Below are 21,688 nucleotides of genomic sequence, written 5' to 3'. Positions count from 1 at the left end.
TAAAATAGTGGTTTATCAGTAAGCACACAAGGCAATTTGTCCAGCTCCAGAATTAAGTCCCCTTGAAGATGTTGGAGGTGACGTTGGTTCACCAATGCTCCCTCCAACGTTGGCACCTCTTTTATACAATGTTGCTAGCCTCGTTCATAAACTTTTGAGGCAACATTGGTGAGCCAACTTTGGCCACCAACGTTGCTTCCTTCTCCTCTTCCCTGCTCTTCCTATGCTTTTTTCCACCTATCATCAACCAAACAAATGCATCAAAGCCTTGCCATAATCACAAGATTTTGTATTATTTATAACAAACAAATAAATCTAGCATAAATCTTATGAAAATGCATAAAATTTACAATGTTTAATTAAATTAAGACATACATGAAATTCTCATCCAAATACTTACTTATTGCCTAAGAAATGCATGAAACTCCCCTAAAATAGATGAAAAAGGCTAGTGAAACTAGCCTAAGATACCTTGGCATCACCAACAAGGGGTAGTATCCCTGGCGTTAAACGGCAAGAAGGGGGCAGCAACAAGGGCGTTTCACGCCTAAGCAAGGGTGGTCAGTCACCTACTGATAACAACCTTCCTAAGTAAGCTAGTAACCCCCCTTCCAATACACAAGGCACTTGGCCTCCATCAACCAAGATTGATGAGTATAAGACCAAGATACCATTCCTTTAGAAACTCTGTCAAGCGGAAAAAGATAAACAACTTACCCGATTTGCGGAATATCTCAGAACATTAGAGATTAAGATCCCTTTTGTAGAGGCTCTTGAACAGATACTTTCTTATGCTAAGTTCATGAAGGACATCTTAAGTCATAAGAAGGGTTAGAGAGAGGTAGAGATAGTCCTCCTCACTGAAGAATGCAGTGCAATCATTCAAAATGGCTTAATATAGAAACTTAAGGATCTTGGGAGTTTTATGATACCACGCACTCTAGGGAAGGCTTGTACAAGGACATCCTTATGTGATCCTGGAGCAAGCATCAACCTAATACATGCTTCATTAATAAAGAAGCTCCGCTTGAATCATGAAGCCAAGCCAACCCGCATATGCCTTCAACTTGCTAATGGTTCTATTAAGTTCCCATCAGCCGTAGTTGAAGATTGATTGTTAGGGTTGGACCATTTGCATTTCCCACTGGCTTTGTGGTGTTGGATATGGATGGGCACAAAATTGCATCTCTTATCCTAGGAAGACCCTTCCTAGCTACAGTAAGAACCCGCATTGATGTTCAGAAAGCAGAAGTAACCCTTAGAGTCAATGAGGATGAGTGTGTGCTGAATGCTGTCAAAGCTATGCAGCATCCAGATACCCTAGAGGAATGCATGAGCATAGATATCATAGATTACCTAGTGGAAGAGGTAAACATGGCTGTGAGACTTGAAGAAGAGCTGACTCACATCTTTTATAATGTCCAGCCTAATTTAGAGGAACCAGAGGAGATAAAAGAGCCCATGAACCCCTTAAAGAAGAGGAAAGGACTCCTGATACGTAAAATTTAGATTTCACGTATAACCGGCAAGTATACCGGGTCGTATCAAGTAATAAAACTCACAAAGAGTGAGGTCGATCCCACGGAGATTGGTAGATTAAGCAACTTTAGTTAATGGTAAATTTAGTCAAGCAAACATAGTTTTGATTTCATGAGCATTTTGATTTTTGAACATAATTGCAAGAATGTAAATGACACAAAATGTAAAGAACTAGAATAGAGAAATAAAATGAAAGTAAATGACGGAAACTTAAAGTGCAAGAAACTTAAATGACATCAAAGATAAATTGCAAGGAATTAAAGGTTGCAGAAATTTAAAGAACATAAGAGTAAATGACAAGAAATAAAGGAACAGAATGTAATAACAAGAATAGTAAATTGACAGAATGTAGAAGGGAGTTGGGCAATGGGTTTTCAAACACTAAGAACAAGAGAGATGAGAATTAATGATAGAGAGGATCATTAGGGATCAGAGATGCTAGTTTTCATGAATTGATGTTAGTCAAATCTTCCTCAATCATGGGTATAGATCCATGGCAAGTGGGTGATTGAATCCCAATCTCTTGGTGATTCAATCTCTCTCAACATAACCAATTGCCACTCTCGTGATCTAATTGTTCATGAGAAGAGATGAAGCTCAAATCTAATCCAGCCACACAATTCCTATAATCTCAACCAAGGAGAGTTACATCTCACATACTAACCAAGGTATATTGATTAAAGAAATCATGAAAGGATGAACTCTAAACTGAATTATGTGGCTCATTCCTCAAATTCACCACATAATTCATGTAGATTAACCCCTCTCTCGATGGTGGTTGAATCTATGAAGAGCAAGAGTTCCCTCTTTAGATCAACCACTAGAATTGAGGAGGAGAAGATGGGTTCACCAATTCATTCCAACAAACAGAGCTCCTCCCCCTATTGAAAGTGGGGTTTAGTGAGTCATTGCTCCAATTTCAACAACAATTGCCATAAATCAAAATTAAACTAAATGTAAAGGAAGAAGAAGAAAAAGAAGAATGAAGTTTTTAAAACTTGAAAATGAAGAAGAAGAATTCCAATAGAAAACCAAAGATGAGCTTTCCGGGAGAGTACCCGGAAGTTCTAACAAAAGCCAAGTAAAAGTGCTCAAAGTATATAAAAATTCTAAGTGTTAAAAAGTATTAAAAAGTACCCTACAAGTACAAACTCAATCTCTATTTATACTAATTCCCAAAACTCTTTCAAAGATCTTGAATTGGGTTGGCAATATGGGCTTCCTCTTTGTTGAATTCTTGGCTCAATTGGAAGTGTTGCTAGACTTGGAAAGGAAGAGTTCATTCATCATGCTTCTGGCCCATTGGCTTGGCGTTTTTGTCAATAACGTGGCCTTAATGCACGTTGGCAACGTGCATCATAATTTCCTGGAAGTGAGTTTGAGACTTGGGCGTTGCTAGCCCAAGTTGTTGCCAACAACTTGCTTTTCCTCTTCTTGGCTCTACTTTCATGCTAAATGTAGCCCAGAATTTGAGTGTCAACCTTCTGCTTCAATATGGACTACTATACATCATTGGAAAGCTCTTGATGTCTATTTTCTAATGCCACTGGAATCACCTCAATTGGACTTTCCTAGCTCAAGTTATGGTTCCTCAAAGAAGGTAAGGTCAAGCTGCCAAGTTGTTGCCAAAAACGCACCTTCACTCCCAAGTTGGCAACGTGCTCGTGCATAGCCTCCCAAGGCAGGGGCTTGGGGCTGGCGTTGTTGCAAAACACGCCCCCTATCTAGCACGTTGGCAACGTGCTCGTGCCACACCCCAAGGCTAATCTCTAGCCTTCTTGGATTTCACTTCATGTTCTTGTTTTTAGGGCCTAAAGATGACTCTAGTTTGGCTTCAATTTTGTGCTCCACCATAGACTATCATATATGGTTGGAAAGCTCTGAATGTTAGCTTTCCAACGCAACTGGAAGCACTCAATTTGAATATCTGTAGCTCAAGATATCTTCCATTGAAGAGGACATGTTCAGGCTGCCTTGTTGGAGTTGTTGTGGATAACGCCCATACATTCCAAGTTAGCAACGTGCATCACAATTTCCTCACCATCCTGGCGTTGTTGCCAAACACTCCTTCTCTTCAGCACGTTGGCAATGTGCTCGAGCCTTTCTCAAGGCTCCATGTTTGCTTCCTGGCGTTGGCAACGTGCATGGCATAGCTTATGGGCGTTAGCAACGTGCATGGCATAGCTTATGGGCGTTGGCAACTTGATTGGTGCGGCTTATGGGCGTTGGCAACTTGGTTGGCACCAAGACTTGGTGCCTAGCCAAGCAACCATTCCTGGCGTTGTTGCTAAACACGCCAATGCTTCCTAGCCCAACAACGTGCTCGAGCTCCCCTTTGGTGCCAAAATTGCTTGCTACGTTGCCAAGGAACACGCCTTCATAACTTGGAGTTGGCAACGTGCATCTCATTTTCCTGGGCCAAGTTTGCTTGTGTGGCGTTGCCTAGGGACACGCCTATGGTTCCTGGCGTTGGCAACGCCCTCGAGCTCCTCTTCAAGGCTCCATTTGTTGCTTGGCGTTGCCTTGAATAACGCCTATGGTTCCTGGCGTTGGCAACGCCAGCTTCTCTTCCTCCAGGGCCAAGCTTGCTTGTGTGTGGTGTTGGCAACGCCCTTCTCAAGTTGGCAACGCCAGCTTCTCTTCCTCCAGGGCCAAGCTTGCTTGTGTGTGTGGCGTTGGCAATGCCCTTCTCAAGTTGGCAACGCCAACTTTGCTTCTTGGTTGCCTGGCGTTATCCATAAAAACGCACCACATTCCCAAGTTGGCAACGCCAACTCCTCTTCCTGGCGTTGCCAAGAACAACGCCCTTTATATCCAAGTTGGCAACGCCAACTTCTTGCCCAGCTTGCATCATTCTTGCTTCCATGCTTCCTTGTTTCATCACCTATCATCAACAAGGGAAATAGCTTCAAAGTCTTACCAATTCATGCAATAAATTTCATGAGATTCATTCATACTCATTCATATATGCATTCCTTAAATCATTTGCATGAATTTGGCTAGAATCAACATATTCCTTGGTATTCTCATGCATGGAAACAAAACTCGTAAAAGGACTTGTTTATTTAGAGAAAATAAGTGAAATTAAGCTAAAACTAACTAAACTAACTAACTAATAAAGCAAATATGCACTTGCATCAACTCCTAAACTCGAGTTCAAGCCATTACCATCTTCCCTGAAATATGTATTTCTTGGAGGTGGAGATACTTACCCTGTGATCATAAGCTCTGCCTTAGAGGCACAGGAAGAAGAAGCACTAATTCATGTGCTCTAGACACACAAGACCACTCTTGGGTGGACTATAAGTGACCTTAAGGGCATTAGCCCGACCCGATGCATACACAAAATCCTGCTGGAGGATGACACCAAACCAGTGGTGCAACCACAAAGGCGACTAAATCCAGCTATGAAGGAAGTAGTGTAAAAGGAAATCACTAAGCTGTTGGAGGATTTATCCCTTCTCTAACAGCCCTTGGGTGAGCCCTGTCCAAGTTGTTCCCAAAAAGGGAGGCATGACAGTGGTTCATAATGAAAAGAATGAACTGATTCCTACACAGACAGTTACAGGGTAGCGTATGTGCATTGACTCTAGAAGGATCAATAACACCACCAGAAAGGATCATTTTCCTTTACCATTTATTGATAAAATGCTAGAGAGACTAGCAGGGCATGTTTTTTATTTCTTCTTGGATGTATATTCCGAGTACAATCAAATAGCAGTGGATCTACATGATCAAGAGAAGACGGCATTCACATGTCCCTATGGCATGTTTGCCTATAGGCGAATGCCATTTGGCCTGTGCAATGTACCTGCCATTTTCCAGAGATGTATGCTCTCCATCTTCTCTGACATGGTGGAGAAGTTCCTTGAAGTGTTCATGGATGATTTCTCTGTCTTTGGAGACTCATTTGACTCATGCCTTAACCATTTGGCCCTAGTTCTGAAGAGATGCCAAGAGACAAACCTAGTTTTAAACTGGAAAAAATGCCACTTCATGGTAAATGAAGGCATTATTCTTTGGCACCAGATTTCAAACAAGAGAATAGAAGTGGATCAGGCTAAGGTGGAGGTGATTGAGCAATTACCACCACCCACTAATGTTAAAAGAATCCGAAGTTTCCTTGGACACGCAGGTTTCTACAGAAGGTTTATAAAAGGTTTTTCTAAAATCACAAAACCACTATGCAACTTATTAACCACTGACACACCATTTGTCTCTGACCAAGAATGTTTGTAGGCCTTTGAGACTCTAAAAGCTAAACTTATCACTGCGCGTGTAATATCTGTACCCAACTAGGACTTAGCATTTGAACTGATGTGTGATTCCAATGACCATGCCATTGGCGCAGTTTTGGGGCAGAGACATGACAAGCTTTTGCACGTCATTTATTATGCCAGCCGTGTTCTGAATGACACACAGAATAACTATACCACTACAGAAAAGGAATTACTTGCAGTGGTCTATGCCATTGACAAGTTTAGATCATATTTAGTAGGATCTAAGGTCATTATCTACACTGACCATGCTGCTCTGAAGTATCTACTCACTAAGCAGGATTCTAAACCCAGGCTCATAGGATGGGTATTACTGCTGCAAGAGTTTGATATAGAAATCAGAGACAGAAAGGGTATAGAAAATCAAGTGGCTGACCACTTGTCTCGGATTAAACCAGTGGCAGGGACTTCTCCTCCTTCCACTGACATATCCGAAACCTTTCCAGATGAGCAACTCTGTGTCATCCAGACAGCACCTTGGTTTGCAGGCATTGCAAATTTCAAGGCTATAAGATTCATTCCCAAAAAGTACAACAGGCAGCAAGCCTGGAAACTCATGCATGATGCAAAGTACTACTTGTGGGATGAACCATATCTCTTTAAGAGATGCTCGGATAGCATAATCCAACTCTGTGTATCTGAAGAAGAGGCCCAGAGAATCCTATGGCATTGCCATGGATCAGACTTTGGAGGACACTTTAGAGGTGAGTGAACAGCCACAAAGGTTCTCCAAAGTGGCTTCTACTGGCCCACACTCTTTAAGGATTCTAGAAAGTTTGTCCGTAACTGTGACAGTTGCCAAAGGGGTAGCAATCTTGCTCATGGTCACGATATGCCTCAACAAGGAATCCTAGAGATTGAGTTGTTTGATGTGTGGGGTATAGACTTCATGGGACCCTTCCCACCTTCATATTCAAACACTTACATCCTTGTGGCAGTAGACTATGTGTCTAAATGGGTTGAAGCAATAGCATCACCCACTAATGACACTAGAGTAGTGATGAAGTTCCTCCAAAAGAACATCTTCAGCAGATTTGGTGTCTCTCGGACTCTGATCAGTGATGGAGGCACTCATTTCTGCAACAAACAGCTTGATTCTATCTTAAGCTGTTACGGAATTTTCCATAAAGTGGCAACACCATATCATCCCCAAACAAATCGGCAAGCTGAAGTCTTAAATAGAGAATTAAAGCGAATCCTAGAGAGGACAGTAAGCACCTCTAGAAAGGATTGAGCTAGAAAGCTTGATGATTCTCTATGGGCAGACAGAATAGCTTTCAAAACCCCTATAGGAATATCACCATATCAGCTAGTGTATGGGAAATTCTGTCATTTGCCAGTGAAACTAGAACACAAGGCCTATTGGGAAACTAGATTCTTCAACCTTGATGCTAAAGCAGCATGAGAGAAACGGCTATCCAACTAAATTGAGTTAGATGAATTCCGCTTAGCTGCATTTGAAAATGCAAAGATCTGTAAAGAAAAAGCAAAAAGGTGGCATGACAGGAAGATATCTTCCATAGTCTTTGAACCAGGAAAAAAGGTTCTGCTCTTCAACTCAAGACTCAAATTAATCCTTGGGAAACTCAAATCCCGTTGGAAGGGACCATATATGATTACTAGTGTATCACCGTATGGGAACATAGAACTTCAAGGTAGAGATCCCGACAATAGGTTCACTGTCAATGGACAGATAGTCAAGCATTACCTTGATGGAGATATTGAGCCAGGAGGCTCAACACTACTACTAAGTTAAGAACAGTGAAGTCCAACTAAGGACATTAAAGAAGCACTTGTTGGGAGGAAACCCAATGATTAATAGCATATTATTTTCTATTTTTTTAATTGTTCCTGTTTGAATTAATTTTATTCATAATTAGTTTTATTAAATTGTTTTTTTAGTGATCAAGAACAGTGTTTAACAAAGACAGAATGATGCAGAACAGAAAATAGAACACCCTGGAGGAAGCACTTTTTTGGCATTAAACGCTAGAAATGAGTGCCAAGAGGGCGTTTAACGCCCATGGATGGGTGGCGACTCGGCGTTGAACGCTAGCTAGGGAGCCTGGCTAGGCATTCAACGCCTAATGAGGTAGACAGAGGGCCAGGAAGGTAACTTCTCCAAAACCTTTTCTTTTTATCTTCTTTTCCATTCAAACTACCATTTTAAATTTTAATTTTAGAACTCTATGACTTTTAAAATCAAATCTTTTTCAAATATTTCAAACTCAAATTGATATCAAATCTAAAATATTTTCAAATCTTTTTCAAAACCTCATATCTTTTTCAACTAGTTTTCAAATTCTTTTAAAACTTTTCTTATCTTTTGAAATTTTTATCTTTTAACTTTAAAACCTTTTTTTTATTTTCTATCTTATCTTTTATATTTTTTCATATCTTTAATGACTAATTTAAAAACTTATCTTTCTATATCTTTTTCAAATCTTCCTTATCTTTATTTGAAATTAATTTTCAAAAATCCTTTCCCCCCTCCATATATATGTTCGTGTTCCCCTCTCTCTCCTTCACCCACTCTTCATTTGAATATTCTTTTCCAAGACAACTAACCAATTAGATTAAGAGCGAAAGCTTTCTGGTAAATCAAGAGAAAAGAAAGAGGAAGAAGAATGAAAACTAAGTGATCCATCAAATTACAACAGAGCTCCCTAACCCAATGAGAAGGGTTTAGTTGTTCATAGCTCTGGGAATGGAAAATGGTAGGAAAGAGTACATGCTTAACAAAACTAGAAAATGCAAAAAGTAAATATACAGAGTGTAGTTCTCCAAAAGTGCCTAGCTTCTCTATAGTTCAAAACTAGTCCTATATATACTACTCTTCTTGATCTTATAGTGAGTTCTTCAAGTCTTGGATATGGGCCTTAGATCTCGAGTTGAAGTAGTTACAATCTTCAGTGGGCTCAGATTTATTTGCAGAAAAGTGTGAGTTAGGCATGGGCGTTAGTTAGGACGTTAGTGGCGTTAACGTTAAGTGAAGATGTGGGTTCGGGAACCTTAGTGACAATCACCTTTTTCACTAACATTCCAACCCAAAATGATCAACGTTAACTTCAACGTTAGTGGCACTAACGTGACCTCTAACGTTGCCTCTTGGTCCTTCGCAAGCATTATTGGGACTCACCTTTTCCAATAACGTTGCCTTTTGCCCCCTTTTCCCTACGTTAGAGTCCACGTTAGTATAACTAATGTGACTCTTAACGTGGGCATGCCTAAGCTTCGAGAGCGTTAGTGACACTTACCTTTGTCACTAACGCTCCAAACGCCCTTCCTTTTCACGTTAGAGTTCACGTTAATTAGATTAATGTGGCCACTAACGTGGTGGTGATTGCCATCTCTAACGTTAGTGACAAAGGTGATTGTCACTAACGTTGGCTCATCATGCTTAGCTCCACGTTACTCTTCACGTTAGTGGTCTTAACATGACCACTAACGTGGGCACTCTTGGGTTGGTCCAACGTTAATGACAAAGGTGAGTGTCACTAACATTGGTGATTGGTTCTTCATCCCACGTTAGAGTTCACGTTAATTGGACTAACGTGACTCTTAACGTGGCTTCATTGTGCCTTTGTGGAACGTTAGTGGCAGTCACTTTTACCACTAACGTTGGAGCTCTTCTTCCACCTCTACGTTAGCTACCACGTTAATGTAGTTAAGTGGCAACTAACGTGGGCTATGATGGCTTCGAGGGTATTATTGGCGATAACTTTTTCCATTAACGCTACAAGCTTGTCCCCATTCCACGTTAGTGGTCACGTTAATTAGATTATCGTGGTTGCTAATGTGGCTTTTTCTTGCTTCCTTTGTCCTGAAATCAAGTAATTAAAGTGCATCAAAGTTCTGCTCCAAGTCATGAGATTATGCATCATCAATTATATCATTCAATTCCTGCCTAATCCTCATGAAATCGTGTAAAGTTCACAATAATTTCTTGAATCAAGGTGTAAGTGTATTTTCATCCAAAACTTGCTTATTTACTAAGAAAATACATGAAACTACCCTAAAATAGTAAAGAAAAGATCAGTGAAACTGGCCAAGATGCCCTGGCATCACAACACCAAACTTAAAGCTAGCTTGTCCCTAAGCAAGTACTGAAACACAGGAAAAATGAATGAAAGAACAAGATAACCAACTCATTGGTATAGAAGTCAAATTCCTGGTTTATGGGGTTTCATGCATAGCAACTTAGGTTCATTCATTCACTGGTTTTCAGGCCTTTATCATGCCCTTGAACACTTGCTTGATTGCATCCTTTGAGACTTCTTATTATTGATCCTCCCTTCCTTTCCAGGGTTTATTGCATTCTTTTTAGGCTAAGTGCTCTGTAAGAGGGCGACTCTTTATGATAAGCTTTCAGCCAACACTCCCGAACCAGTTGGTTCAAGGTGCTAGGTGTTAAGACACCCCTAAGGACTTACTCCCTCAAGTTTTTCCCCCCATACATACACACCACAGGCACATGGTTTGTTATTTTTCTTTCATGAGACCTTGGTGTTCAGCACCTCTTTGGGTTGCTAAGTGCTCTGTAGCAAGGGTTGCTCTTGATAGTGGACTTTCAGCTGATAATCCCGGGTTAGTTAACCCAAATTATCAAGTGATAAGGCACCCCTGAGAGCTTATTCATCCAAGCATATCCCTTGCACAGGAACACCACAGACACATGCCTCAAAATTCAACCCTTGGTGCCTAGCCTTATTTATTATTGTTTTTCTTTTCTTTTCAAACTCTTATTGTCCTTTCTCTTTTCTTATTAGGATCTTATTTTTTTGGTTAGTCTCATAAGATGTGTTCCAAGCATGTGATTTAGAGCATATAGTTGCCTATATACCTTGTGGGTGAACCAACTTAGCTAATCATGACCATACCACCACTTAAGAATTTACTTCACAAGATAACCCCACTCTTGTTTTTCATAACATTTTTCTTTCTGATTTACTTAAGGGACAAGCATACATATAAGCAAGATGAAAATGAGAAGCAGGAACTTAAACCAACACACTTAGACCTAAACAATGAAATCTTAAAAGCAGAATTTAAAGTTCCTAAGTTACTATGGAAGCATGTTCTATTTCATACATGATTTTCCTTATTTAAAGCTTGAAAAAAATAGAACTAAGAAGGAACTCCACCACCTTTCACTTATTGGAATGCTCATGTCTCTTTGTTCCCTTTGTCTTGAGATCCTTCTTGATTTCTTGAATCCCTATTTCCTTTGCACTTCCTGATCAGATTTTTCCAGAAACTAGCATCCTCCATCTTCTTCTTTAATGCTTCTTTCTGTTGTTTCACCTTTCCCTCCTCTTGTTCTGTTAAGTCTTTACGGACTGCATCATAGCTTGGGATGGCAGGGTACAAGTTATGCATATGCCCAGTCACATAAGTTAACTTGGCTTGAGTGTTTATGCTAAACTCTTCCCGATGCAGTTGCCGTCCTTCGTTGAGCACGCTGAACTCGTTGAATGCTTTCATCTGAGCCAACTGATGTTGGTTGAGTTCTTGAAGGCGTTTGTCTTGGAGCTTTTGCCTTTCAGTCACTTGATTGATGGCTTGGGTGAGCTGGGAGTAATGCTCTTGTTGCAGCTCCATTTGTTGTTTCTGCCACTCCCTTTGTTGACCCATCCAATTAGAGAGCATTTCTTCTTGATGATCCATCCTTTGGGATTGAATGTGCAGCTGTTGTTCTTGCCCCTCCATATAACTCCTTGCTAGATCCTCAATGGCTCCTTGAATCTGATTCAAGTTTATGTTAGTTGGATCGTTGTACTCTTCTTGATGGTATGCTTCTTGATGAGGTTCTTCTTGGTGAGGTTCTTCTCGTGAAGCTCTTTTCCTTATCTGAGGCCTTCTTTGCTGTTGAGCGGGTGTCACATAGTTTATACGCTGGAGCGTAACTAACCTTCCCGGGTTTACCCATTTTGGATTGTTATCTTCGAATACTACCTTGGCTTTCATACATAGTCTAAGGATGGTGCTGGGGTACCAAAGTCTAGCACTTGGATCATTCTTCTTGGCTGAATCTTGGATTCCCTCAGCTATAATTTCATGCACATTGATGCCTCCACCCTTTATTAAGCAATGTACCATAGTAGCTCGAGCAATATTGACCTCAGAGTTGTTTGAGGCTGGGAGGATAGATCTCCTCACGAGCTCAAACCATCCCTTGGCTTCTGAGACGAGGTCTCCTCTCCTAATGAACCGCGGCCTCTTATCTGAGTACCTTTCCCAATCAGATCCTATAACACACATATCGTTCATAATCTCTTCAAGTTCATCCTTGTCGGGGACATTGCTTATTCTTACTTGATAACTGAGCTCATCAAAATGTGGTGATCTCAGCTGAAGAGTCCTTGTTATAGCATTGGGACTGAAGTCCACCTCTATTCCTCTCACATAGCTTTTGAAGGTGGGGGCCCTAGTATTGTCTTCTCTGGCCACATTGGCATAGAACTCCTTGATGAGGTTTGCATTTATCTTTATTTCTGGGTTCGTGAGCTTTTGCTAACCCCTCTGTTCAATCTTCGTTCTAATCTTTGGGCACTCATCCTCGTTGATTTGGAATGTCAACTCTGGCAATATTTTCTTGTTTTTTATCCGTTCAAATTGGAGCTCATGGAAGGCGGTCTTGAATCTCCCTGCATCGAAAGGGATGCTCTCCATCGATTCCTTACCCCTTCGCCTCTTCGAGTTTGATGATGCCATGAGTGAGAATTGATGTGTGAAGATATTAAGTATATGTGTTTGAGAGAAGGAAGAGAGATGGATTGGGATGATAATTGCGTATGGAAAGGTGTAGAGTGGTGGTCCTTTATATAGGGAGATGATAGGTAATTGAAGGGTGTGGATTGGTGGTACGGCTTGATGGTGAATGGCTAGGGTTTGGCATTAGACGGGCACAAGGTTCACTCCTTTTATGAGGGTCTTGGTTTGGTCTCCAAGGCTATCCTACTCCCAATGTTGCATGGAAACACTTCCCAAAATACTCCCCTTGAAGACAAGTGTGTGGTTCCGTGGGTGAAGTGGCCAAACCCCCCCTTCAATTGGTTGTCCCATCAAGTTCTTCCAATATTCCCTTCAAATTCCTTGAAAAACAAAAGGAAAGAAAGATTAGTTTGAATTGTGGCGGTAAAAAAAAAACTTTTGGGAGGCTAGCCACCCCCCATTTTTTTTTCTTTTGACTAACTAAGAGTCATTCATGAATGCAAACCAACCGACCAATCAAATGCCCATGCATGCAACATTGGTGACACCAAACTTAGTTTGTGATCATATGGTGCAACAAGATTTGATTAAAATTCTAAACTTAACATAATATGGATTGTGTTCAAGCCATCTTAGTGTGCCTTGAACACCAAACTTATCATTTACCATATGTTGCATGTAGAGATTCTTATAGGTGTTTGTCAAAGTTGATTTAGAATCCATGAACTTTGCTTTATTAACTACTATTAAAGATTAAAAAGGAAAGGGTATAGAACATGGGTTGCCTCCCATGAAGCGCTTCTTTAGCGTCATTAGCTTGACATTTGGCCTTTGTCAGGGTGGTTGGTAGTGTTTCAAATCTTCCCCTCTTGCAGTGAATCTGTTTCCATTGGCTTTTTTGAGAAGCTCCACATGTTATAAGGACAGAATTTTGCTGATGGTGTACACTTGAGGTAGCTGAGATGGAATGGTGGGGAGATGAGGTGGGATAGGTGAAAGATAAGCAAAGACCACTTCATCTCCTAGAGAGAAACTCTCTGTAGGAATCTTCTTATTCCTCCATCCCCTTGGGGCCTTCTTCTTTGTTTCCTTTCATGTTACCTTGCTGATGCCAGGGCATTTTGGCCAGTTTTATTGACCTTTCTTTAATGTTTTTAGGGTAGTTGCATGCATTTTCTTAAGAAATAAGCTAGTTTTAGGTAAATATTCACTTACATCTTGTTTCAAGCATACATTGTGCACTTTACATGATTTCATGAGAATTTTGCATGAATTGTATGACAAATTGGATGATGCATGTCTCATGACTTGGACTAGAACTTTGATGCACTTTTCTGCTTGATTTCAAGACAAAGGAAGCAAAGAAGAACCACGTTAGCAGTCACGTTAATCTAACTAACGTGACCTCTAACGTGGAATGGGAGCTAGCTTGCAAAGTTAGTGAGAAATGTAATCACCAATAACGCCTTCGAAGCCATCATAGCCCACGTTAAGAGTCACGTTAACTAAGTTAACGTGAACTCTAACATGGAAGAAGACAATAAGGCCAACATTAGTGACACTCTCCTTTGTCACTAATGTTAGACCAAGCTCATAATTGGCCATGTTAGTTGCCACGTTAACTTAGTTAATGTGGACTCTAACGTTAAGAAACAAAAGAGAAGCCAACGTTAGTGACATTCACCTTTGTCAATAACATTGGCCAAGCCTCCATAAGCCACGTTAACTCCCACGTCAACTTAGTTAACGTGGAAGCTAACGTGGAGAGAGCAATTGATCGCCAACGTTAGTGACACTTACCTTTGTCACTAACGTTCGGGTGAACCACCAAGAGCCACCATGAGCAACGTTAACTCCCACGTTAACTTTGTTAACGTGGAAGCTAACGTGGATAAAGAGATGATGAGCCAACGTTAGTGACACTCACCTTTGTCACTAACGTTGGAGATGGTAACATAAATACGTTAAAAGCCACGTTAACTTAGTTAACGTGGATTCTAACGTGGGAAGTAGGGGCACATTGAAACGTTAGTGACAAAGGTAAGTGTCACTAACGTTCTCGAAGAATTGGCATTACTACGTTAGAAGCCACGTTAACCTAGTTAACGTGGACTCTAACGTAAGGAGAAGGGGTGACTCACCACGTTATTGGGAAAGGTAAGTCCCAATAACGTATGCGAAGGACCAAGAGGCAATGTTAGTGGTCACATTAGTGCCACTAACGTTGAAGTCAACGTGATCATATTTGGGTTAGGAACGTTAGTGAAAAAGGTGATGGTCACTAACGTTCTCGAACCCACACTTTCACTTAACGTTGACACCACTAACGTCCTAAGCCAAAGTCCCTTCCTACTTCACCTTTTCTCTCTGCAAGCAAAGCTAAGCCCAATAAAGAGGATAACTACTTCAAACTCAAGATTAAAAGGCCCACTCCCAAGATTTGAAGAGCCAACTAGAAGATCAGAGAGTAGTATATATAGGAGTAGCTTTGAATTAGAGAAGGAGTTTTTCTTTTGGGGGAAACTTTAGGAGCTTTGGGGAAGAGAACTACTCTCTGTATTTTTTTACTTTCTCTGCAACTTCTAGTTTTACTTTCATGATGTATTCTCTATCTTTGTTTTCAATTTCCAGAGTTATGAACAGCTAAACCCCTTTCATTGGGTTAGGGAGCTTTGCTGCAATTTGATGGATCAATATTAGTTTTCATTCTTCTTCTTCTATCTTTTCTCTTGATTTTACTAGAAAGCTTTCAATCTTTATCCAATTGGGTAGTTATCTTGGAAAAGAAACTATTCATACTTAGATCTCTTCGGAACCTTGGAAGAGGAATGAAGAGATCATGCTAGAAATGCTTTCTCATGCTGGATCAAATTGGGTTAGGATGGATATGTGACTATAATCCTACCAATACTTGATTTGGGAATGCATGTGGTATAATCAGTGACCATACTTCATCTCTTATCATGAGCAATTGACCAAGGAATTGGCTATTGATCAAGATTTGAGAGATTGGATTACCAAGGAATTGGAATTCGATCACTTAAGATTGCCAAGGAGATCAATGAATGCATTGATTGAGGAAGAGATGAAAATGAATTTGATCCGGAGAATGCAACATCTCCTAAGCCCAATGAACTTCCCATTTCTGATCTTACCCATTCTCTTTAATTTCTGCCATTTACTTTTATGGGCATTTCCCCATTCCCATTTAAGATTCTGCAATTTATTTTCTGCTATTTACATTCAGCTCTTTACTTCTAGCATTTACTTTTTCTGCTATTTACTTTTCCGCAATTTAATTTTCTGCAAGTCTCAAATCAAATTCTGGTTCGCTCAACTAGAACATTCATCTAATTAAAGTTGTTTGATGAATCAATCTCTGTGGGATTCGACCTCACTCTATAGTGAGTTTTTACTTGACGACAATTCGGTACACTTGCCGAAGGAAATTTGTTGAGAGACAAGTTTTTCGTGCATTAAGTTTATGGCGCCATTGCCGGGGATTGATTTTGTATCAACAATGATTAAGTTGGAGGATAACTAGATTGAGCATTTTTCATTTTGCTGATTTAAATTTCTATTTGAGCAATTTACTTTTAGTTTCGGTTGTTTTTCTTCCCATCCCTTTAGCCCTTTATTCCAGTTGTTTATAATCTTTTTCACTCACCCACTAACTGTTTGATATATTGCATCACTCACTCTAACAGCATTTTTTTTAACAAGAATAGTTTCTGCATTTATTTCCTTGCTTGCGCCTTGTTGATTGTATGATAGGGAGAAGAAGCGGGGCTTTAACTTCCTTTGATTCTGAACCTGAGAGGACCTTCCTGAGATTAAGGAGGGAAGCAAGAGGAAAAAGAGTGGTAGGTGCTGAAGAAGAGGAAGAATACTTCGAACCCAACATGGAAGAGAATTTGGAGAACAATCATGAAGAAGAAGCTCATAATCATGCCAGAGAAGACCATGCAAACTGGGCTGGGCATGAAAGGAGGGTCTTAGGATCCTATATCAACCCTAATCCTGGAAACTGTGGGAGCAGCATTCAGAAACCCACCAAACATGCCAACAATTTCAAGCTAAAACCTCAGCTCATCACTTTGGTGCAAAATAATTGCTCATTTGGAGGAGGTGCTCAAGAAGACCCTAACCAACACTTGACCACCTTGAGGATTTGTGACACGGTGAAGTCCAATAGAGTCCACCCCGATGTCTATAGGTTGCTCTTGTTCCCCTTTTCACTCAGGGAAAAGGCATCAAAGTGGCTTGAATCCTTTCCAAAGGAGAGCTTGACGAATTGGGAGGAGGTAGTGAACAAGTTTTTGGCAATGTTTTACCCCCCTCAAAGGATCAATAGGCTGAGAACTGAAGTGCAGACGTTCAGACAGCAAGATGGGGAGACACTTTATGAAGCTTGGGAAAGGTTCAAAGACCTAACAAGGAGATGCCCACCAGAGATGTTTAATGAGTGGGTCCAACTTCACATCTTCTATGAAGGTCTTTCCTATGAGTCAAAGAAGGCTGTGGATCATTCATCAGGAAGATCTTTAAACAATAAGAAAACCATTGAAGAAGCCATAGATGTAATTGAAACAGTTGCTGAGAATGACTACTTCTATACCTCTGAAGAAAGTAACACTAGAGGAGTAATGGAGCTGAACCACATGGATGCACTGTTAGCCCAAAACAAGATGATCACCAAGCAGCTAGCAGATCTTACCAAGAAGGTGGAAGAGAACCAAGTTGCGGCAGCCATCACCTCATCACCAACTCAAGAAGGAGTAAACAAAGGAGAAGAAGGTGACTGGGACCAAGCCAGTTTTGTGGGAAACTCACCTAGACAAGTCCATGATCCATACTCCAAAACTTACAACTCTGGATGGAGAAATCACCCCAATTTCGGATGGGGAAATCAATAAGACCAGGGCCAAGATCAAAGATGTCCAAATCCCAGTAACATAGCTCACCAACATGCCACACCTAAACCATATCAACACTCACATAACAACCCCTCTCAAAACCTATACGAAGGCCAACCTAACCACTCTCATCCTTCTAATCTCAACTCACCATCACCTTCTGATGACAGACTCTTAAGGATGGAGAACTTACTAAAGGACATACGCAAAGAGATCCAAGACAGTAAAGCATTCCGAGAAGAAGTGCAATCCAATATGCAGAATCAAGATGCTGTCATCAAGAAACGTGAAACACAAATTGGGTACCTATTCAAGCAGATTCCCAACCACAACCTTTGAAGCGATACTAACTCAAACCAAAGGGAGAAGTGTCAAGCTATCACCCTCAGGAGTGGGAAGGAACTAAAGGAATCCTCCCAGAAACCACAAGAAGAGGGCTCAAATGAAAAAGAAACAAAGCAAGATGGAGCTCAAGCTTCCATTGCAAGTTCGCAAAAAGAAGAAGGAATGCTGAAGCTAGACGCCCCAAGAGTCCCATACCCTCAGCAGTTGAGGAAGAAGGGGGATGAGAACCAATTCTTGAGATTTTTGGAAATCTTCAAGAAAATACAAATCAACATACCCTTTGCTGAAGCAATAGAACAAATGCCACTCTACGCCAAGTTTTTAAAGGAGCTAATGACTAAGAAGAGAAGCTGGAAGAACAACGAGACTGTGATACTAACCGAAGAATGTAGTGCTATCATTCAGCATAAACTGCCCCAGAAATTGAAAGATCCTGGGAGCTTCCAGATCCCTTATATTATAGGGGAAATCACAGTAGAGAAGGCTTTATGTGACTTAGGAGCTAGCATCAACTTGATGTCAGTAGCTATGATGAGGAGGATGAAGATTGAGGAGGCTAAACCAACAAAAATTGCCTTACAACTGGCAGACCGATCGTTCATGTTCCCTCATGGCGTAGTAGAAGATTTGCTGGTGAAAGTGGGAGATTTCATATTCCCGGCAGATTTTGTAGTGCTGGATATGCAAGAGGAAGCCAAGGCCTCCATCATCTTGGGAAGGCCGTTCTTAGCCACTGCTAGAGCTGTCATTGATGTCCAAAAGGGTGATCTCACCCTGAGATTACACAATGAAAAGATGACAATCAATGTGTTCAAGGCCATGAGTTACCCACCAGAACAATTGGGGGAATGTATGAGGTTGGACTCACTTGAAGAGGAAGTGCAAGAGAGTTTTGAAGAGGAAGAACCTGAAGAGTTAACAGAGGAGGAGTCAACATCTAGTGAAGAGGTTCCAACAACAGAGATTCGCATACAAGGTGCACAAAAGGAAGAGAATGAAAAGATAGAGGCACCCAAACTTGAACTCAAAGCACTGCCACCCACTCTCAAATATGCATACTTAGGAAAGAATGAAAGTTACCCAGTAATCATAAACTCATCCCTCAGCCAAGATCAAGAGGATGAACTACTCCAAGTATTGCAAAAGCATAAGGATGCCATTGGATAGACCCTCGCTGACCTGAAGGGAATCAGTTCAGCCATATGCATGCACAAGATACTGTTGGAAGATGATGCAAACCATCCATTCAATCCCAAAGGAGGCTTAACCCAATCATGAAGGAAGTGGTACAGAAAGAAGTTATGAAATTATGGTAGGGAAGAATAATCTACCCGATCTCAGACAGCCCCGTGCATGTCGTGCCCAAAAAAGAAGGAATCACTGTAGTCCCCAATGAAAAGAACGAACTAATTCCTACCAGGACCGTCACAGGATGGCGGATGTTCATACCCTGACCGAGCTCCTCCAAACTCGGCAAATTCACAAAAGGTCCGACCTCGTCCAAGGCTCACGCCTTAAGGTCGGACCTCGGACAAAGAGCAAAGAAGGCCCATCACAAAGGAACACAGCCCAAAACCTAAAAGCCGAAAAGGCCTAGGAAAGGCGGTTCCACAAAGATAGGGATAAAACTCCCAAAAAGATAAGATAAGATAAGAATATCTTATTCAGGGAAGATCACGGCCAACTACTATAAATACACTGGAGCACCCAGGTATGACATTCATTCCACATCTACACATATCTGCTTGGACCCATGCTAACTTAAGCATCGCAGTGTCATTGCAGGTACAACCACCAACCACTCTGCATATCAAGCTCGGGTCCCTGAACCCCCACCTCGGGCCTCTCCAGACGACCGAGCTACACGTTTCAGGTAACCCCCGGAACATTGGCGCCGTTGCCGGGGACCTGGAAGTCATCCCTCCATCATGGCAGATGACCCCCACGACAATGACCACGCTGCATCTGAACAAGAGGACGAAATTGACACCGGAGAACGACCGGACAGCCCTCTATCACCACGCACTCCAGGAGGAAACAAACAGAATCGCCCAAAGACATCACTCCCAAACAAAGATCCGCAAAATTCCGAAAAAGAGAAGAGCTCGGAAATTCTAGAAGCGGTCCGGGCACAACAACATCGGCTGAAACAACTCGAAGAGGACATAAAAAAGCAGAAAGAAACTGAACGAGATCTGAGAAGGGAGACTCGAAAGCGCAGAGAATTAGAAGAAAAACTGCAGAAAATAGAGGCCAACCTGAAAAACCGGACAGAACGCGGCACCACCCCCGAAGGCAACCACGATCCCTTCACGAAAGAGATCATGAACGAGAAGGTACCACGAAACTTCAAACCACCCGACATAGATCTCTACGACGGCACCACCGATCCAAGTCACCACCTCAGCAACTTCAGAAGCAGAATGTACCTAGTCGACGCCTCCGACGCGATTCGGTGCAAAGCCTTCCCCACCACTCTCACCAAGTCAGCCATGAAGTGGTTCGACAACCTGCCACCAAGATCAATCACCAACTTCGAGGATCTAACCAAAAAATTCCTAACAAGGTTCTCTATTCAAAAGGACAAAACAAAACATGCCCCCAGTCTACTCGGGATCAAGCAAGGTAACCAAGAAACTCTCCGAGAATACATGGAGCGATTCAACAAAGCCTGCCTGGACATACAACACTTGCCCACTGAAGCAGCCATCATGGGACTAGCAAACGGCCTAAAAGAAGGACCGTTTAGCCAATCCCTATCCAAACGATACCCGACCTCCCTATACGAGGTGCAGGAACGGGCAGAAAAATATATCAACATGGAGGAAACCTCCCAGCTAAGAGACTCTTCTAGGAAGGAATCGACCTACCCACTCCGAGATCGGGATCGGGAACAGAAGAAAAAAGAAGACCCCAACTCGGACAAACCACGGAAGTACCACAACTACACCCCCCTCCGAGTCTCCCTGGTAGACGTCTACAGAGAAGTATGCCACACCGAAAAGATCCCACCGCCCCGACCGCTAAAACACAAGAGAGCGGGAAGAGATCGGTCCGAATACTGTGAATATCACAAACTCTACGGTCACTCTACTAACGACTGCTACGACCTAAAAAATGTTATAGAAAAGCTGGCCAGAGAAGGAAAGCTCGACAGATACATAGCAGAGAAAGGAGAAGAGACCAGGAAGAGAAGACGGGGAGATAACGAAGGTCGGGCCGAACAAATCCCGCGAACCCCCGAAAGACACGTTCACATGATAAATGGAGGTTTTGCAGGCGGAGGAACATCCAGATCCTCGCGAAAAAGACACCTCAAAGAAGTCTATCATGTCCGAGAAGACAGTCCCCTGCCCGAGTTACCTACTATCTCATTTACCCGAGAAGATGCTCAAGGGATAATTCCCGGACACGACGATCCAATGGTAGTCACCATTATCCTAGCAAACGCCAACTTACATCGAACCCTGATTGACCAAGGAAGCTCAGCAGATATCCTGTTCAAAACGGCATTCGACAAGCTCGGACTTGAAGAAAAAGAACTAAAGGCCTACCCCACCGACCTATTTGGGCTAGGGGATACCCCGATCCATCCCTTAGGATACATCCCACTACACACTACCTTTGGAAGAGGCGAGCAATCTAAAACATTGAGCATCGACTACATTATCGTCGACGTCACCTCGGCATACAATGCCCTCATCGGGCGACCAACCCTAAACAGACTAGCAGCTATAGTCTCGACCCCACACCTCTGTATGAAGTTCCCTACCGCAAAAGGAATCGCTACCCTAAAAGGCGACCAAAAATTAGCGCGGCGATGCTACAACGAAAGCCTGAGCCTAAAAGGGAAGGAGGTCAACACGATAGAACTCGGACGAGTTCAGTCCCGAGAAG

At 41.9% G+C, this 21,688-nt stretch overlaps 1 protein-coding gene across 1 annotated transcript; it reads left to right on the top strand.

Moving 5' to 3' along the window:
- Nucleotides 1–17,953: 17,953 nt before the first annotated feature.
- LOC130980960 (uncharacterized) lies at nt 17,954–18,958 on the top strand. Its single transcript, XM_057904599.1, has one exon. It carries the CDS (start codon nt 17,954–17,956, stop codon nt 18,956–18,958), a length of 1,005 nt encoding a protein of 334 aa, XP_057760582.1.
- Nucleotides 18,959–21,688: the final 2,730 nt, after the last annotated feature.

The sequence above is a fragment of the Arachis stenosperma genome, chromosome 5 (assembly GCF_014773155.1).
Source record: "Arachis stenosperma cultivar V10309 chromosome 5, arast.V10309.gnm1.PFL2, whole genome shotgun sequence".
In the NCBI taxonomy this organism is placed as follows: Eukaryota; Viridiplantae; Streptophyta; class Magnoliopsida; order Fabales; family Fabaceae; genus Arachis; species Arachis stenosperma.
This window is presented reverse-complemented; position numbering and strand designations above follow the sequence as displayed.

Excerpts from the sequence above, each read along its gene's own strand:
- LOC130980960 (XM_057904599.1), top strand. The coding sequence starts at position 17,954 with ATGCTGAAGCTAGACGCCCCAAGAGTCCCATACCCTCAGCAGTTGAGG.